General features: G+C 41.7%; 1 protein-coding gene across 1 annotated transcript in view; it reads left to right on the top strand.

Moving 5' to 3' along the window:
- The window catches only part of SLC18B1 (solute carrier family 18 member B1), a 35,976-nt gene extending 15,762 nt beyond the window's left edge, over positions 1 to 20,214 (top strand). Inside the window, exons 7-14 of the mRNA XM_081942342.1 lie at positions 1,207 to 1,343; positions 2,475 to 2,576; positions 3,602 to 3,693; positions 9,326 to 9,421; positions 11,342 to 11,416; positions 17,152 to 17,245; positions 17,332 to 17,381; positions 19,816 to 20,214. Coding sequence (XP_081798468.1) covers positions 1,207 to 1,343; positions 2,475 to 2,576; positions 3,602 to 3,693; positions 9,326 to 9,421; positions 11,342 to 11,416; positions 17,152 to 17,245; positions 17,332 to 17,381; positions 19,816 to 19,876 — 707 coding nt within the window. The 3' untranslated portion in view covers positions 19,877 to 20,214. The remainder of the gene's footprint in view (positions 1 to 1,206; positions 1,344 to 2,474; positions 2,577 to 3,601; positions 3,694 to 9,325; positions 9,422 to 11,341; positions 11,417 to 17,151; positions 17,246 to 17,331; positions 17,382 to 19,815) is intronic.
- Positions 20,215 to 20,562: the final 348 nt, after the last annotated feature.

Here is a 20,562-nt window from a genome sequence, read left to right as displayed (position 1 = left end):
TAAGTGTGAAAAATGGTCATAAGTCACTTTTTCCCGTGCCGTTGTAACTTTGAACGGTCACTAGGTGAACTGTTGTAAGTGTAGGACTACCTGTAGTCCTCAACGTACTGCCACAATTGAGCTCAAATTTTTTGTTACTAAGCAAGATGGTTGTTAAGTGAGTTTTGCCCCATTTTATGACCTTTTTGCCACATTTGGTAAGCGAGCTGCTGCAGTTGTTAAATGAATCATGTCATCATTCAGTAAATCTTGAAAGCAGCTCCATCTTCCCTTAGGACTGCCTGCTGCCACGTGATCTTGGGAGAAGACGGGATTGTTTTGAAGAACTGCCACATGAGCTACCTTTGAAGTAGGGGTGTCAAGCTCAAGGCCCGGGGGCCAGATCTGGCCCACGGGGCTGTCCTGGAAACAATGAAGGACCGGCCCACGGTGCCTCTGCCAGCAAAAAAAGGAGCTTGTGAGTGCTGTGTGCAGCCCTCCTGAGCTCCGTTTTCCCTGGCAGAGGGTTGTAGTAGCCGAAATGGAACTTGGAAGGCTGTTTTCGCTGGCAGAGCGCGGCGCCCCCAACATAAGTGACTTGGAGTTGGCCATGCCTACCCCGCGCCCCCCCCCCAGGTCAAACACAACCTTGATGTGGCCCTCAATGAAATTGAGTTTGACACTCCTGCTCTGAAGCATGCCAGAGCTCTGCTACAATGGATTTATGTATTTGCTAAAATATTTTTTCTCTTAAATGGCAATCTATTCCCATATGCCTCTGGGAAAGCTTAGAAAGCAATGAAAAGCAAGAGAGATGATAGCAGTGTGTGTGTGTGTGTGTGTATATAATATTTTATATTCAGTGTGTGTTCTGCAGTGTAGTAAATATAATTTTCTATAGTGTTGAAAATTAATTGTAGCAGCATTAATGCTAATGGAAGCTGTTAGCCTTTCTGATAAACAAGTTCAGCAGGTTCTTTTAGCATTTGAAATGCATAGAAATGATAGGCTGAAGGTGATATGAGGGCAAGAACTGTATTTGAGCATGATAAATACAATTTGTGTGTCAACTTGGTTAGATATTAACAGTGAAAAGTTATTTTCTCTTTATCTGAATTCAGGACTATAGACTCAGGGCAAGGACTAGTATCTTTTAATGTGTAAAATATTTGTACAGATTAGTTTCTATAATAATTAATTTTATATTCTATGCTTTTCTAATTACAGATTCAGTTCCTAAGAAAGATTCATTCTTGAAGCTTATTGTTGTACCAAAAGTTGCAGTCCTTTGTTTAAATATATTTGGACTAAGTGCAAGTTTAGCCTTTCTGGATCCTACAATGTCATTATTTGTCTTGGAAAAAGTAGGTGCATTTTTGGAAGAAAAAAAAATCTTTTCGATACATCCTATCCATTCTAAAATAACTCATTAAGCTTAATAGATTTGATAAAAGATTTATAAATCATGGGTATGTAACAAATATTAGGAGCGTGTTTTAACCTTTCAAATGGTTGTTACATTTCTAGGTGTCTCTTCCTACATTGTAATTCTAATTACCAGGGACCAAAGGGCCGTAGGGATTCCAAAACATAAATAAGTTCATGCCTCAGAAATTATAACCTTTAAAACAGGAGTGTCAAACTCAAGGCCCGCAGGTCGATCTGTCCCGTGGGGTGCTTAGATCTGACCCGCAGTGCCACCCTGGAAACAGTGAAGGACTGGCCCGCAGTGCCTCTGCCAGCCATATATCCCCGCTTCCCCACGAGCTCTGTTTTGGCTGGCAGAGGGCTGCAGGAGGCCATGGTGGCTGAAAACAGAGCTCGGAAGCCTGTTTTCACTGGCAGAGCGCTCGGGTCACCACAGGCACTCCAACACGAGTGATGTCGAGGTGGCCACGCCCACTTTGGCCACGCCCACTCCAGTCCCCCGAGATCAAAAACAACCTTGATGCAATCGAGTTTGACACCCCTGCTTTAAAATAACCTGAGACCATTACTAACATGAAATACATCTGATGTGATTCATCTTCAGCCACGTGGTCAATGCAGGCAATCCTTGACTTACGACCACAATTGAGACCAGAATTTCCATTGCTAAGCAAGGTAGTTGTTAAGTGACTGAAGTCTAATTTTACGGCATGGTTGTTAAATGAATCACGGCAGCTGTTAAGTTAGTAATATGATTGTTTAGTGAATCTGGTTTCTCCATTGACTTTGCTTCTGAGAAGGAAACCAAAAGCGGTCAGGTGACCCAGGGTCCCTGCAGCCGTCATAAATAGGAATCAGTTGCCAAGCATCTGAATTTTGATCACGTGATCGTGGGAATACTGCAATTGTCATAAGTGTGAAAAAGTGTCATAAGTCACTTTTGTCAATACCGTTGTAACGTTGAACGATCACTAAATGAACTATTGTCAATTGAGGGCTACCTGTATTGAATTAATATTATATTCTGTTTTTATGCCCTAACAAGAATATTGGTTTTCTTTCTATAGTTTAAATTGCCAGTAGGATACGTTGGATTGGTCTTTCTGGCCTTAGCGCTTCCTTATTCCTTATTTTCACCACTTCTTGGTTTTCTAAGTGATAAAAAGCCGGTGAGTACAAGATCCTTACCCCATCCTTATTTCAATTTTTAAACTTCTTTAGATTTGCCACTTGTGATTATCCAGTATTGGTGTTTAGGTTTGACATGCTTCAGAAGCCAAATAATAGAAATCCTTGTGTTGACATTGGATCTTACCAAAATCCCATAGATCAGCTATGAAGACGTGTTTCTGCCCAATGCGTTTCCTCAGTCAAGAAATGGTAAGAAATAGCAATACAATATATTCATAATGTATGGAGGGACTGTAGAGCTGGCTTGTCAAAGCCATCCAATCAAAGGGTCCCATCTCTGATGTGACAGATGTGATGAAACAAATGTTTTGCATGCAAAATGTTCGTAGCAAAAAGATCGCCAATAGCACGGCTCTCTCTAACTTGGAAAGCCATTGCTAATGATAGCACAGGGACCTGTCTTCATAGCAGAGGTGGGTTCCTACTGGTTCGGAACGGTTCGGCCAAGTAGGTAGTAACTCGCCCGCCCACAACCGCAAACCGGTTCTAGCGGCAGTGGCGGCGGCAGCATCTTGATTTTCGCATGCACAGAACAACATTGCAAAAATGTAATTATTTTTCCGTTGTGCACATGCGCAGACCTTTTTAGGTGCGCAAAAAACATTTGCCCACCGAACTAGTAGTAATGCCCGCAGCAACCCACCTTTGGTTCATAGTTTTCATTTTACGTTTTAACGGGCAGGAGGGACTCCTGTTTGAAAACAGGCAAGTTGAATCCTAATTTTTGGAAGAACCAGTTTGCTTTGTGAGACACTTTCATTGGGAGAAAGCGAAAAACTGTTTTCCTTTTGCTCTTGAAAAAGTAACCTCTTTCAGAGAATTGGTTACATCTTCTAAAAAGAACATGAAGTTGAATGTTAGGTTCTGGTTGAACTGAATACATGAAATGATCTAATGTGAATTTTCTCAGTTCACTTTATTTCCTATGGGTTGAATCAATGCATTCTATTTATTCAAATATGATATTTTGATGAGAATCAAGTTCTTTGTCTATCTCTTACAGAGTTTAAGGAAATGGCTGCTAATCGTTGGAGCTTTTCTGACCTCATTATGCTATTTTTTCTTAGGGCCAGCGCCTATCTTGCACATTGAAAGGTAAGATATACTTCACTAATGTCTACGCTGACAATTTTCCTGGTCTGAAGTTTTCCTGTTTATCAAGTCAGTAAGGAAGGGACTGTGTGTTAACTAGTAATATCAAATTTTTGAACCCCAATAAATGTGCTGCTGCTTAGCATTAGTATTCTTTTTAATGTTTCTTCAGCCTGTGGATAGAAAAACAGCTGTACAATTTTCTTTTTCCTTACCTGTGAATGGGAAGGCTTAGAGATGTTCCAGATCAGGAATTCCGCTATCACCTCATTTTATTCCTGTTTTTATTTGGAAAGAAAATAATAGTATTCCTGGGGAATACAGGTAGTCTTTGACTTACAACAGTTCATTTAGTGACCATACAATGGCACTGATTAAAAATGACTTACAGACATTGTTCACACTTACGACTGTTGTAGCATCTCCACGGTTACATGATCAAACGTCCCAGGTCACAATGTCCCAGGGTCATGTGATTACCTTTTGTGACCTTCTGACAAGCAAAGTCAATGGGGAAGGCAGATTTACTTAACAACAATGTTACTAACTTAACAACTGTGGCAAGAAATATTGTAAAATGTCGCAAATGTTCCACTTAGCAACATAAATTTTGCATTCGATTGTGATCATAAATTGAGAATTACCTGTATATGAAAGGAATTAGAAAATTGGGTTCCGGTTCCGGCGGCGGCGGCGGCGGGCAGCTCTTTGCCCGCTCCGGCTCCCCGGTGGGCTTCCCCACTCCTTGGGGGGCACAGGACACCCCGTAGAGGGGTCCTGCCAGAGGGGCGGCATCGCGGAGGACTCCTGCAGTGGCGGCGGCCGGCGGGAGGTCTCTCGCGCGCCCAAGGCACCGGGGAGCAAGCTCGGAGGGCGCTTCGCATTCCTGCGCCTCGCGCCTCGCGCCTCGCGCCTCGCTATAAGCTGACCGGAGAATGCAACAATTGAAGGAAGCAGCTGCAGTGCGGTGAGGTTGCTTCTCTCTTCATCCCTTATTCTGCATGAAGAATTACTCAGCTTTTTAAAACTTTAAAATAACTTTCGGAGCATTTTGGAGGTGCGGCTGGAGGGAGGGGTTTCCCCCCCCCCTTGGACAAGCGGCGAGGAACAATTTTGCTCTCAGCCCCCGGGGAAGGAGGAGGGGGGAGAGCCAACGAATGAAGCCTCACTCAGGCTGAGATGATTTTCTTTTCAATTTAATCCTATATATTACAGTGATTTGAGGACTTTTGGAACTTTTTAATACTTTGTTATGCCTCTGTGCCCAAAACTGGCAGGGCAAGATGGCACACTTCCGTTGTCTTTATGAACTGTGAAACCTGACTCCACCTTTAAAATTCAGGCTTCCGGTCTTTGTCTCCGTGTCTCCCAGAGGAATCTCTTGTGGATTGGTATTTTTTAAACTTTCTAGGGGAAATTTTCTATCTATTGCCAGACTTATTGGAGAGATTCTCTTCTGCCTGGTTCTTCTGCTCCCGGATTCACCTGGCTACCCTTCTTTTCTAACTGTTTATTTCATATTTGGACTGAACCTCTAACGTTATAAAGGATGGCACCCAAAAGACCTCCTCCTGGAAAACCTGGTTTTGCCACTTCTGCTCCAACATCCGCAACATCCAGTCCAGCCACACAGTCAAAGATAACAGAACTGATGCAACATAAGACTACAGAGATGGACTTTCAACAAATGCTTCAACAAATTTTACAGGGCCAGGAGGAAATCAAGAAACAGCTAAGGGAAATGAAAGATGAAATTAAAGAAAATCAAGCCCAAATATATAAGAACTCACAAAGACTGAATCTTGTAGAAGGGGGGGTGGAGGAGGTGAGGGGGGGGGTAGAAGCTGTGCAGAAAGGGAACAAAGATCTTGACATCCAACAGATGAAAATAGAATTTGAGAGAATGTCCTATTACCTTAGATTTCAAAATGTTATAGAAGAAGATGGGGAAAACATAAGGGACATCATGATAAACATCCTGGCTGACTATACACACAAAGAAAAACAACAGATGGGGTGGGATATAGACCTGGTTTATAGAGTGAACTCAGCTTATGCTAGAACTCACAATGTACCCAGGGAGGTTCACATTAAATTTCTTAGAAAAAGCACAAGAGATGAAATTCTGGGTGTACAAAGGGGGCAAGCATTGACATACCATGATATGGAGATAACCATTCTGAAGCAGATCCCTAAGAAGATTAGAGAAAAAAGGAAGAATTATTCGCAATTAGCGAATAAATTATACCAGAAAGGGGTGTGGTTTAGATGGTTGATGCCTGAAGGTATGCTGATATTCTGGGAGGAGACAAGAATTAGAATCAATTCACCCATAGAGGCGCAGGCCTTTATGGAAAAAAACAGAACACTCCTAGAAAAAACACGAGACACTACAGCGGACACGCAGGACACGGGAGGGGCCAGAGCTCTGCCAGTGGAGGGAGATGGGGCAATAGCAAGAAGACTCAGATCACAAAAATAAACAAGAAAATCATATTATTATAAACTGACCGAAAGTGATAATGGAATTATATCTGGATTTTATACTGTAATGTCTAATCTGATTGAATTTAGTAATAGAACTAATATGCTGACTGTAATTAATTATATACCAATGCATTATATATAAATGTATACTATGAGTATGGAGAGAGGGGCGCCTGTCACACTTTGCAACTGCCATAATTTGTATACCTGTCCATTTATCCTTTTCCCTATAAATGTTGAAAAACCAATAAAAATTTTTGTTAAAAAAAAAAAAAAAATTGCATGCTTTTCATTTAAGCCAGGAGGTATCAGGGCTTAAATAGATGGTTAGAGATTCAGGGATTAACCCATGTGCTACTCACTAAACTGTAGCCCTTCCCACAAAGTTAGGTAGTTTCCTGAGGCTCAAAGTCCCATTTCCTGCTTCTCATCCAGAGGGGGACTGCTGCTGGTTTGGACCGGTTCAGGTGAACTGGTAGTTAAGATTCTCCGCAGTTCGGCAACCGGCAACTCCCACCACTGGCTGGCCCTGCCCTGCTCATTTTTCAGCCTGTTTTCTGGGCCATTTTCTGGGCTGTTATATTGGGAGTTTTCAGGCCATTTTTGCCCTGAAAATGGCCCAAAATATGGTATGAAAATGGTCCAAAAATGGCCTGAGAATGGTCAACAAATGGCCAAAAAATGGCCCCAAGAACATTTTGGGCCATTCTTCAGACCAAAATGGCCTGAAAACAGCCCAAAGAATTGCCTGAAAACATCCCCCCCAAAAAGCCTAATAATGCCCCCAAAATAGCCTGAAAATGGCCAAAGCATAGCCTTAAAAAGGCCCCCCAAAAGGCCTGAAAATGGCAAAAAAATCTAGCCAAAAATGGGCAGGGGCAGGGCCAGCCAGTGGTGGGATTAGCCCCAACCGGCTGAATCCTACCTCTGCCTTTGAGGTGAGTGGCATGGGGATGGGTGCGATGAGTGATGTCATCCACCCAGTCACATGACCAACCGGCCACACCTACCCATCCAGAGAACTGGTTGTTAAGTTATTCAAGTCCCACCACCATTCTCATCCTTATTCCTGTGCAGTGAGAAACATGTTTCTTGATACTCATTAGCAAAATGTTAATCCCACTGTTCAAAATTAAATAGTGGTTATGAATGGAAGCTCAGTAGATATCTTTGAGGAAATCAGAAATTAGGCAGCTTTGAGCTTCAATAGCATAGGAATACATTAACAATTATGATGATTAGTCTGGAAATGGAGATGCCAATCTAAGGGCAGGTGGCTCCATTGTATGAGCCCTGTTTCTGGAGAGCAGGATCAAACAATGTCCTCCTCTATCCATCCTCAGCCTATAATGCAAACTGTGCTTGTTATTGCTTGCTCTATGCATAAAGGGCTGTTTTCCACTCGTGCCAGCTCAAGTATTGCTATCTGGTTTCTTGTTCTTGCTAGAAAATCTTTGTACTTTAATTAGCTACAGTGCATAGTTGCTGGAACACTCTCTTGTCTGGATCACTAATCTCTAACCTCTGTTCCGGCTACTGTTATTGCTGATGTTCCACTTGCATATTGGTTAGGACATTTCTCTGACATACAGAGGATCACTAGCTTAAAACTTAGCAAAACCACCCTTCCTTTCCCTGGTTTATAACAACTCACCATGGCCAATTTGGTGCAGCCAACACACTGTGGCCAATCATCATGGGACAACTCACCTTGGGACAAGAGTTACACTAATATCAAAGAAACAGTGGAATAGAATCATTAAAGAAAGGATGCCAAAGGAGGGACAAAATGACAACTGTTAAAATAATGTTTTATGCTAAATAATTAAATTGAATTATTGAATTGTCCTGAAGCAAGTTGTACCATGGCGAGCTAACCATGGCGAGTTATCACATGGCAGGTTGGCTGCAGTGAGTTGGCCATGGCAGGTTGGCTGCAGTGAGTTGTCTTTTCCCTTCCCTCCCCTTTCTGTTCCTGCTATTTTGGGAAGTGGAGTGAAACTCTCATCTCAGATGACATGAAAAATAATGAAAAGATGCACCAGTGACTTTGTTCAAAAAAAGGCCAAGACTAAGAAATTTAGCTCAGAAAAAGAAAATAATAATTGAAAAGAAAATGCCTGCTCTAAGTTTTGAATCGTTGAATTTCTGCATGTCAGCCAGACCTATGCCATTGAGAGACTATATGTATCAGTTTCATAATCAGACATTATGGACCCAAATCTGGAAAAAAATGCAAGAAAGGATTATTATTATTTTTTTAAGTTGGTTGTTCTATCTCCATGCATGTGTATTTTGATACTTTAATGCTGTATGTATTGATTTAGCCTAACTTTCGTTAAATGCATGTTTATGAGTATATACAATTGTCAATTATTTTCCGGGCATGAAACATTGGGAGGGCCCAACAGTAAGGGATGAGGGATATGGTGGCTCAGTGTCTAAGACGCTGAGCTTGTCCATCAGAAAGGTCGGCAGTTTGGTGGTTCAAATCCCTAGCACCGCGTAATGAAGTGAACTCCCATTACTTGTCCCAGCTTCTGCCAACCTAGCAGTTCAAAAGCACATTAAAAATGCAAGTAGAAAAATAGGAACCATCCTTGTTGGGAAGGTAACAGCATTCTGTGTGCCTTTGGCATTTAGTCATGCTGGCCACATGACCACGGAAACATCTTCGGACAGCACTGGTTCTTTGGCTTTGTAACGGAGATGAGCACTGCCCCCTAGAGTCGGGAACGACTAGCACATATGTGCAAGGGGAACCTTTACCTTTAACCATAAAGGAATTGCTCAATAGAGAGCTTCTGTTCTGCATCTGGCAATCTTAATTGAAACTTTAATTGGCAGATCTTCACTGAAGTGACCCAGAGTTTAGGCAGAATATTTTTTAAATGGCTTAAAATCCGGGCAGCACCAGCATGAAACCTGAATGGTTTAACATAGCAGTCCTGACTAACAGAAATGAGCAAGGGTAGTGTTATTGAAGCCAGTGAGAATGACTCTTAAGAGATAAAAATAAATGGTGGACTCTAAATCTCTTCGGTCACTGTCAGTTGGGTGGCCTTTTAAATATAAATGACAGATAGCAGAGACATACCATGAATTCCAGCTGAAATGAAGCATTGTGTCTGTGCTTATGTTTTTGCAGTCAGCTTTGGCTTTTCATTCTGATATTGGTCCTGGATGGTTTTGCTCTTGCAATGACTGGTATCCCAATATACCCTGAAGCAATCAATAGTGCATAGTAAGTGAACTTCTCTTCATATTTATGTTATTCTTTACCCTCAAAGACTCGAATAATTAACCTCTCTCCTCCCCTCTGCCCCACTTTTCCATTGAGTCATGCCTGGCTCTTGGGGACTGCTTGGACTGGTCCTTGCAGTTTTCTTAGCAAGGTTTTTCAAAAGTGGTTTTCCGTTGTCTCCTTTTTAAAGCTGAGAGAAAGTGACTAGCCCAAGGTCACCTAGCTGGCTTTGTGTCTCATATTGGAACTAAAACTCCCAGTCTCCCAGTTTCGAGGCTGATGACTTGTTTTAAAGACAGAGGTATTATGATTTGGCTTCTGCCTCTGTTTAGAAAAGCATTTTCTTCTCTCCCCCCCCCCCCCCGCCCTGGATAATGAACTGCCTTGCTTATCAAAGATACATCCATGACTTCCATTTAACATACTAGTCCGAGGTGGTATTCAGCAGATTCTGACCAGTTCTGGAGAACTGGTAGCGGAAATTTTGAGTAGTTCGGAGAACCAGTAAATACCACCTCTGACTAGCCCCATCCCCATCTATTCTCTGTCTCCCGAGTCCCAGCTGATCGGGAGGAAATGGGGATTTTGCAGTAACCTTCTCCTGGAGTGGGGAAGGAATGGAGATTTTACAGTGTCCTTTCCCTGCCACGTCCACAGAACCGATAGTAAAAAAAATTGAATCCCACCACTGATACTAGCAGAAGACAACATCATTCTGCTCAGCAATAATACATGGAAATGTCTGCATACCATGGTCCATGGACCAGTCTGTTGTATGTACTTGGTTAATTCCCATTTATTCAATAAACTGGAATAAACATCCCAATCCATGGCCACATGTGACCCTTGAGGGCTCTATCTCTGTCTCTCTTTCTTGCCTTAGTGACACCATTTATGATAGCTGAAACCTAATGGCAGTTTCCTGGTGTTTGAATTGGTAAACGCATGAAAAAGAGAAATATGACAAAAGCCACATCAATCTAAACAAAGTATATCCCCATCTTCACAAACTGCTATCCCCTGTATCTGAAACAACCCTTGACTATCATTAAGAAGATTAATCCAGAAATAATCATGATTAAGCCACGCAGTCCTAGATTGCATTAGCAGAGGGATAGAATCAAAATCACGTGAAGTATTAATTCTACTTTATAATGCCTTGGTAAGACCACACTTGGAATACTGCATCCAGTTTTAGTTGCCATGGTACAAAAAAGATGTTGAGACTCTAGAAAGAGTGCAGAGAACAGCAACCAAGATGATTAGGGAACTGGAGGCTAAAACATAAAGAACGGTTGCTGGAATTGGTTTAATGTCCGGTTTAATGAAAAGAAGGACTAGGGGTGACATGATAGCAGTTTTTCAATATCTCAAGTGCTGCCACAAAAAAGAGAGAGTCAAGCTATTCTCCAAAATACCTGAGGGTAGGACAAGAAGCAATGGGTGAAAACTAATCAGGAAGAGAAGCAGTCTAGAATTTCCTGACAGTTAAAACATTTAATCAGTGGTACAAATTTCCTCCAGAAGTTGTGAATGCTCCACTGGAAGTTTTAAAGAAGAGATTGGACAACCATTTGTCTGAAATTTTTAGGATTTCCTGCCTGAGCAGGGGGTTGGACTAGAAGACCTCCAAGGTCCCTTCCAACTCTGTTATTCTATTCTAAGCAAACCATGGCAGAGTTCGATGGGTGAACCGAATCATTGTAAATATTTTAAATGCTGAATATATTGTATTGAAGACAAAGACAACCCTTGATATTTTTATTTTCTACATATACTGACAACTGTTCTGTTACAGATGTTTCTGCTTTGGGACTGTATAATTATTTTTGTGATGATTGCCTTCTAAAATGTTTTGAAGTTATAAAATAAAGTATCATCCTTGGAAATAACTCTGGGTTTCTGGATTTCCTTCCGCAGTGAGAATGGATTTGAGGAAGGATTAAGCTTATTAGGATTGGTGTCTGGACTCTTCGGTGCATTATGGGCACTTGGGTATGTAACCATTCATAAAAAACCTATACAACTCATGATCAGAAATACAACTGTTGACTAAACATTATGTAGACAGCATTGTCAAGTACAAAAGAAATTCTTAAGATTTGGGGAGAAATACATAAAAGCCAATAACCCTTCAGGAAATAGGACAGTAGCATCTGTGGAGGAGAGCCATCAGTGGTGATGGTGTGGGTTTTCACACTGATAAACGTAGCACCCCAAATCAAGCCCTACCCATAATCTGTCTGCACCATGATAGTGCTACTATCATTGCATCATCAGGATGCTATATTCAGGGGTGGGTTCCGGCCAGTTCTAACCTCTTCTATAGAAGAGGTTCCACAAATCTACAGTGCTGTTTAGAACCGGTTCCACTTCCCTCCCCCCCCCCCCCGCCCGTCTGCACATCATCAAGATGAAGAGCGAGAGGAGGAATTCTGGGAGTTGAAGTCCACAAGTCTTAAAGCTGTCAAGTTTGAACACCCCTGGGTTTTTTTTTCTAGAGAGTTAGGGGTACAAGTGTCTTGTAACTTTACAGCTTTAAGACTTGTGTGCTTCAAATGCCAGAGTTTCTGAGCCAACATTTTGGTTGCTAAGCAAGAGCGTTGTTAAGTGAGTTTCACCACATTTTACAAGTTGGCCACACCCAACCAGTCACTGCCAAGCCACTCCCACTCAGTCACATGGTTGGCAAGCCACTCCCACTCGGTCACATGGCCGGCAAGACACTCCCATCCAGTCATATGGTCGGCAAGCCACTCCCACAAAGCAGGCCACACCTACAGAAGAGGTTCTAAAAAATTTTGAAACCCACCACTGACTATATTGGTGCTTCATGAGCAATAGAATTTGTAGTCAGCCTTATCTATTAAAACACGATACCTGAGATTTACAAAATGGCACAGAAAATTATTATTTCTTCAAGTGATGACGCTACTTTTGTTGGCTACTAGCCTGTGATGCTTGCTTAGGCACGTTGTATGTAATCTTTGGCAATAACGATCAGAGATATTAACAAGAGACGACTCAGAAAAATTCCACCTTACATTTTCACAACATATGATCTCTCCCAATATCTATATCCTCCATAAGTGTTGAGTGATTCATGCAGGATCCTCTCAGATCTATAGATCACAATTGTGTTTTTTTGGGATCTCACTGTATTATTAAGCAGGCCCTACTTTTTGCACGGAAAGCTGGTTATAGGCATAGCTAAAGAAAAGATATCGATCACAGTGCTTCCTTTGGAAACCAGTATTTTCTTTTTTTAAATTACTTTTTATTAAACATATTTCAACGTTTATGCCACATTTCCACTCTTAACAGCCTTCCAATATCGAACTCTATATTTGATTATGTACATATATGATTATACAATATATAGAATAGTGATGTATATAATTGGAAAGAAGGAAAATTGAAATAGCCACAATGTAAAGATGAGCGATATCGATACTGGAATCCAGTATTTTCTATGTGATGGGAAGAAAAGCAATACAAATTGAAAGCTTTCTGATTATTGATTTGGGATTTGTTGTTCTAATGCAACAAATAAAATTGGCCGTTTCCTCTTGAAAATAAACCTAACATTTAAAAGCAAACTAATATGCAGCTTTAATAGCTGCAGTTATAAGATTGATGATTAAATATGATTTTGACTCACAATGGGAACAGAAGACAAGGATTAAATTATGTGAATAGATAAAGGAGGCTTTTTAAAAAAATGTTTACAAAGTCATATGTACTGAACAGCTGCCAAAAATTTATTCCTTCTAGAAACAGACATCAAGATTGATTTTTTTTCCAGTCATGAGCACATCCCAAAGCTTGTATTTCTTAATTGCCTGGAAAGTTTGAGATTCATTTGTTTATTTGGTTTTTACTCCACCTTTATTATTTTAAAAGTAACTCAAGGCAGCAAACATCTGTAATACTTTTTCATCATCTTATTTGTGAGGTGCGCTGGACTGTGAGAAAGGAAAAGGAACTTCCGGTAGGGTGGTAGGGCTATTTTTTGCTCTCCTCAGGCTACGGAGGCTTTCCTGAAGCCTGGGGATGGCGAAAACAGCCTCCCCCCCCCTCCAGAGACCCTCCGAAGCCAGAAACAGATCGTTTCCGAACTTCCAGTAGGCTTGTTGGGCCCATTTTTCACCCTCCCCAGACTCCATAGGCTTTCCTGAAGCCTGGGGAGGGCAAAAATGGCCTCCCCTGGCCCTACGGAAGGCTGAAAATCAGCTGGCCAGTGCATGCATGTACGCTGGAGCTGACAGCTTGCATGCCGGCAGATATGGCTCTTTGTGCCACCTGTGGCACACGTGCCATAGGTTCGCCATCATGGTCCCATTAGGATTTCCCATTAAGGTTAATTGCTGCTGAAGTTCAAAGAGTTCTAGTAAATATTGTACTTTATGCTTCATTCATTTCTAATCAGTGTATTAAAGAATCTATGTCCGGCAATGATTACTGAGAAAGAACCAAAGATAAGAAGGAAGGAAAGAAGAAGGGTGCCAATAGAGAACCAGAGATAGGCTGTTAACAGTGCATTTGGATATACAGTTTATACAGCTAGCACATGCTACTGAATCATGGTTTATCAATCAGAAACAATTTGCTGAGAAATACATGCTTGTTTTTATACCACATGGAGAAGCTTCAGGAATCAGGGGGAAAAGAAAACCAGGGGAAAAGGTTTAGAGCAGGGGTGTTAAACTCGATTTCATTGAGGGCCGCATCAGGACTGGGTTTGACTTCAGGGGGCTGGAGTGGACGTGGCCAACTCAACATTACTCGTGTCGGGGGCACCTATGGTCTGTGTCTCTCCCGAGCTCCGTTTTTGCTGGCAGAAGCACCGCGGACCAGTCCTTCACTGTTTCCAGGGCGGTCCAGTGGGCCAGATCTAAGCACCCCTCAGGCCAGATCTGGCCCCTGGACCTTGAGTTTGACTCCCCTGGTTTAGAATTACGTGTATATAAAGTTGGAAGATTTGGTCTGCTGTTTCCAATAAATCAGAGTCTGAAACCATAGTTCGGAGTTGTCTATTTCTGCTTTATTGGAAAGCAACACACCTATAATCTCTATCAATAATAGTTAAGAGTTTTCTTCCTGAAGAGTTCCTGAAGCTATTCCTACTGGTAGGAAAAGTCAAGTAGGATCAGATGTATCAAGCCCACCTAAACTGCTTATTTGTGAAATGGGGCAAAATGGTCCACTGCAACAAGTGGTAAGTCAGGAATCCAGACTATTAAGAAGCTGTCGCCTGTGAAGCTGTCGCCTGTGAAGTCTGACGCACCCTTTCCTGATCGATGCCACACCCCCATGTGTCCTCTCTGAGTCCCATGCTGTACCCCATACTACCGTGACCTGCACAGTAACTCTTCCACATCTTGCACATTTCTATGAAACCGCTGCACACCTTCGCCAACCCATGTCATCCATTCATACTGGGGATGATGCATGACATTGCATTACAATGTGCAAAAGGGCCACATGGGTCAGGAGGTGTGATGGGTGTGAGTGGGTGTGCAAGAATCACCATGAGGGTCGGGAGACAGCATGAGCCTCGATGGCACAGTAGTTAGAATGCAGTACGGCAGGCTAAATCTGCCAACTGCCAGCAGTTCGATCCTGACCAGCTCAAGGTTGACTCATCCTTCCATCCTTCCAAGGCTGGTAAAATGAGGGCACAGATTGTTGGGGGCAATAGGACTGACTCGGTAAACAACTGCGAATCAGTATATAAGTCTAAGTGCTATTGCTATAAGAGCGCAAATGGGTGCACAAGAGACACCTGGTGGAGGACACAGGCGGGTGGGGTGGGGTGCGGTGGCACAAGAGGTGCAGTACAGGTTAAAGAGGATGCAAGTGTGTGTGGAAGGTTATGAAGAAGGTGCAGCAAGTGTGTGAGTGGGGTGAGTAATTAAGGAAATATATTTATGAAATGATAGTCCAACAGGTACAGGGTTGCCTAGTCTTTGTGCATAGATGTGGAAGAAAGTACTTTTTGTTATCTTTCTCTAGGAAAACAGTCTGTGGCTTGACAGTTGCTTTGGTGGGACAGGGTGGGTAAAATTTGGCTTCAGGAAGTGTCTCTTAATGCCAATTATATGCGCTTAGTTTTAATATTGAGCTTGATATACACAGTGTACTAAAAGTCAATTACAATATGTTCCGCTATTTTTCGAAATGTTACTGTAATTTAAAATATTCAAACTATAAATTGAGTAAGGATTGTTTAGAAATAACTGGCAACTAATTCAGACTTGTAATGTAACGTATACAATAAAAAGTCTGTGGGGCCTGACGTTTGGTACATCTTGTGTAGTTGTTTTGTACTTTGTAGTAGAACTAGGAACCTGGCCAGGAATGATCTCTTGGGAATCCTAAGTAATCTACAAACACACCTACTATCTTTCTCAAGTAAGAGGCAGGGGATGGAATTCTCAAGGGAAACAAAATTAGAATCTATTTCTGTGGAGTCTTGGCTAATGGCCTTAGGGAGAAGCAAGGACCTTAAAGAAACAGATTTCATCTGATCGAGCCTAGGAATTCAGGTATTCCCAGAGATTTGGAACAAGCAGATTAAAGATGCCAGGAAATGTGTAGTTACTATTGCCAGATTTTTCTTTTCTTTTCAACGTGGCTTACTTAATTTGGACTAGCTGTGTATGTATTCCTGTTCTTGGTTTTATTTCTTAGTCTGTTCAGGCTGTTAATTATTGATACATACTGTATAAACCTCACATAAATGTTGCATCTCAAACATTTTGCTATCTTTGTTAAGATAAAAGCATTTATTCTTTTTCATTCCAGGATATCACTAGCACTAGCAACAGCACTCACTTATGTACCGCTTCACAGTGCTTTACAGCCCTCTCTAAGTGGTTTACAGAGTCAGCATATTGCCCCAACTATCTGTGACCTCATTTTTGATGATGTCAGAAGGATGGAAGGCTGAGTCAACTTTGAGCCAGTCAGGATCAAACTCCTGACAGTGACCTAATTTAGCATAGGTGAAGGTAAAGATTCCTCTTCCCAACTCTGGAGGGCAGTGCTCATCTCCGTTTCAAAGCTGAAGAGCCAGCGCTGTCCAATGACGTCTCCATGGTCATTTGGCCAGGATGACTAAATGCCAAAGGCGCACGGAACACTGTTACCTTCCCACCAAAGATGGTTCCCTATTTTTCTATTTATATTTTTTACGTGCTTTCAAACTGCTAGGTTGGCAGAAGCTGGGACAAGTAATGGGAGCTCACTCCATTATGTGGCACTAGGGGTTTGAACCGCTGATCGGCAAGCTCAGTATCTTAGCCCCTGAGCCACCATGTCCCTTTTGATTTAGCATACAATAATGCATTCTAATCACTGCACCTAATGGAATTTGGATGAAGTTTGTCCTTAACAACCTGCAGTCTCAAACTACTCGGGTAATCTTGGTTCAAAGAGCAAAACTGAAGCCATTCATTTAAAAGCTTATTTCTGGGGAAGGTTGAAAGGTCTAGGGTTATGAAGATGGCAGATAATGGCAGAATAGCTACCTGCCAAAATGGATTTGGTTTACCTGTGGAATAGTCATATCCATGATTGTGAATGTGGAATTCCCAAAAGGTGGTTTGTGTGGATGCTGATTACCTCGATCTGTTCTTCCCTGCTATGTATTTATTTCCTGATCTTACCTATTTCTAGATCTATGATAAATATGCTATGTATGGTTTTATTTGTTTGTTTGTTTGCAGGTCTTTTGTAGGTCCAACTTTAGGTGGCTTCTTAAATGAGAAACTGGGTTTCGAATGGTCTGCAGCTATACAAGGAGGATTCCCATTGTTAAGTGTATGTATACTAACATGATTTATTCATTTTTTATTACATTTAAATATGAAATGTCACAAGTATACTAACAATTGCTTTCTCTGAAGGGACTAGCAGCCGCAATTTATTATACCTATGAAGCCATGCAAAGGAAGAGGTACAGTGAAGTTTCATTCTTTTTCTTAAAATTTGATGAAAGGAGAATACTTTGTTACTGATTCTCATTTAGACAAAAAAAATGCCATTTTTTGTTAGCTCTTCTGTGTTTTTCCTGAATTAATTGGCTGGCTTTTCCTTTTAACAGATATCAGCCGTTCAAATAGCATTGAGAACAACATACCAAGTGGTCCCTTTATTTCAATGTTTGCTTTTAAATAACGCATTAAATTAAACCAAACTAATCACAGAAAAATATCTGCATTGTTTAAATATTCACCTTGAGAGTGTTTGCATATCACAATCCCCATTGCACAGTTGCAAATTGCTGTTCCATATTCACTGCTGGTGCCTACAAGCAAAAATGTAGCTATTTAACTGCTAAGTAATGGCTTGTTTTAATTATATTTTAAGTCTCTCATTCCAAAAAGGTTTAAAACCAGATTTGAACTTAAATGACCAAATATACAGTATCTATTTTCATTTGATTAACATAACGGCCACTGTTACATGATTCTAGGCAACTTAACAATAAAATGCACAAAATACATGAAATAAAAAATAAAAATGAAACCGCTAGCAGCCAGGCATCATCCAACCCATCATTCACAGAGCCACGAGAAAGGCTGTATCCCATGCCCAGAGGGGTCTAGGATAACTCGCCACAGCCAACTTGTTGTCTGACAACTTTCCACAGAGTTACACTAATATTGAAGAAATTTTAGAATAGAATCATTAAAGAAAGGATGCCAAAGGAGGGATAGAATGAAAATGAATGTCAAAAGTTAATTTTTAAACATGATTTTAAATACTTGTTTAGTTGTCTTATGGTGAGTTGGCCTTGGCGAGTTGTCCCACGGTGAGTTGGCCGTGATGAGTTAGCCATAGAGAATTGGCAGTGGCAAGTTGTCTGTGGAGAGTTAACTGCACAAAGTGTCTCGTTCCGTGCCCAGAGACCTAGGCATGGACTTTACAAAAAGCAGGGATGGGGCCAATCTAATTTCAGGGGTGATGATATTCCAAAGGGTGGGGATCATGGCAGAAGAAGACTGTCCTTCTGGTCTGTGCTAGCTAACACTGCTAAGGATATGGTACTCAGACCATGCCCCTCCTACCAGATCTGATAAGATGGTTAGATACCACTGGGGAGAGACATAAGTAACCCAGTCCCAAACCATGAAAGGCTTTAAATGTGACAGACAGCATCTTGAATTGCACCCAAATGCACACTAGAAGCCATTGCAGCTCCTGAAACAATGGTCTTAGATGGCACCAGTAACTGCCCATGTCCCTTCTCTCTGCACCAGTTGAAGTTTCCAAATACTCTTCAAGGACAGTCCCATATAAAGCAATTTGCAATAGTCAATATGGAGGTCCCAAAGGCATGAGTGACTGTGAACAGGACCCTCAGTCCATGAATGGGTGCAATTGACGTACAACCTGAAATTGTGCAAAGGCCTTTCCTAGCCACAGCTGTCACCTGCTCTTGGAGCAGAGCTGCAAATGCAGGAAGACCTCCAGATTGTGCCCAGGGTCTGTTTGAGGTACCACTTCATACAAATATGAAAGGGTCCTAAGGAGGAGGTCCAAAAACCCAGAGCCACTCAGTCTGGTTTGGGTTGTGCTGAAGCCCGCTGTGCCCCATGTAGGCCCCATAACTTCTAGACACAGAGAGAACCTCTACAGGACACCCAGAATATAAAGCTGAGTAATATCATCAGCATGTTAATGATATCTCACCTAATTTGTTAAATGACCTCACCCAGCGGCTTTAAATAGATATTAAACAGGAGTGTACTAAGCTCTGCAGCACCCCATGAAGTAGGGCTGGATCCCTTCTCCCCTATCAACACTAATTGAAACCAATCCCAGAGGAAGGAAGAGAACTAGTACAACATCATGTCTTCCGCCCTCAACTCCTGGAGCCAGTCCAGAAGGATGCCGTTTGTTGGTATCGAAAGCCGCTGAGACGATAAGAAGAGCAAGGATGGATGAACCACCCCTATCCCACTCCTGCCGGAGGTGATCCAACAGACGCACCCACCCCCATCTTGCTCCCTCTAGTGGTCATCTATCAGTGTGATCGCTGCTATTTCAGTCCCATACCCAGGCCTGAATCCTGATTGAAAGGATCCAGATAATTCTTCCAGAGTCCTGTGAAGCTGCCATGTAACACCTTCTCTACAGCAGTGCTCCTTTCTGGGTTTCCCACATGAATCAGACAAAAAAAGAAAAATTGTAGCTACCTGTGAGTGGACTCTGTAAAGCAATGTCATTGTTTTTGCAGCCAGTTTCCACAGTGTAATACAATTCATTTATTGATTTACGCAAAATAAACATGCCCAATTATGAGAAAAGTGTGCATGTATTGCCTCTTTGTCTTTGTAGTGTCCAATATGCTGAGAACATTTTTTTTTCCTTTTCATTTTGCGTAGGTCCCATCCTGGAATCCATCTTGGTTCAGAGCAAGAAAGGACTCTTTTATTGAATGAATGAGACATTTTTCTCATTGCCAGTTTAAATCTAACTTCATTTTGCATAATGTGCAAAAAGACTCAAGCAAAAGTCCTGAAATGTAGTTCTTTCAAACTCCCCCATCACAATCTTTGGATTATAAAAGCATTAGCCTCTCTAATTAGACAATAACATGCCATTTTATTATTAGAGAAGCCATTCCAGTTTTAGACTTTTTTCATGTCTATAGTGGTCTTCTGAAAATGTTGCACTGGAAAAGACTGTCCAAGAGATTTACAGGGTAAAAGTGTTTTGCACAAAAGGTGACTTTTATACTTTGATATAGGGATATGCACAAAGAATGCAAACTAATAAAGTATTATTTCAAATGATCCTACTTTGGTTTGGTCAGTTCACTGGGCGTTGATATGGAACTGCATTCTGTACATGCATTTGTATCTTTCCTTTTTAAAGACACTCTCTGAAAGTCAATATCAAGACGGAAGAAACAGAAAGCGTACATCAGTGTCGGTTGCTAACCGGTTTGCTTGTGCTCACATGTGTGCAACACTTCTGCACATGCGCAGTAGCGTCTGGGTGAGTGGGTGGAGCCTCCTGCTCCCCACTACTGGTTCGGCTGAATTGGGCCAAACTGGAAGCAACCCACCTCTGCCGTACATACCAAAGTTCATAGAGTCAAAGAACTCAATGTACATTTAAAGCTTAGG

Source organism: Natrix helvetica, assembly GCF_964273705.1.
Source record: "Natrix helvetica genome assembly, chromosome: 2".
NCBI lineage: Eukaryota > Metazoa > Chordata > Lepidosauria > Squamata > Natricidae > Natrix > Natrix helvetica.
This window is presented reverse-complemented; position numbering and strand designations above follow the sequence as displayed.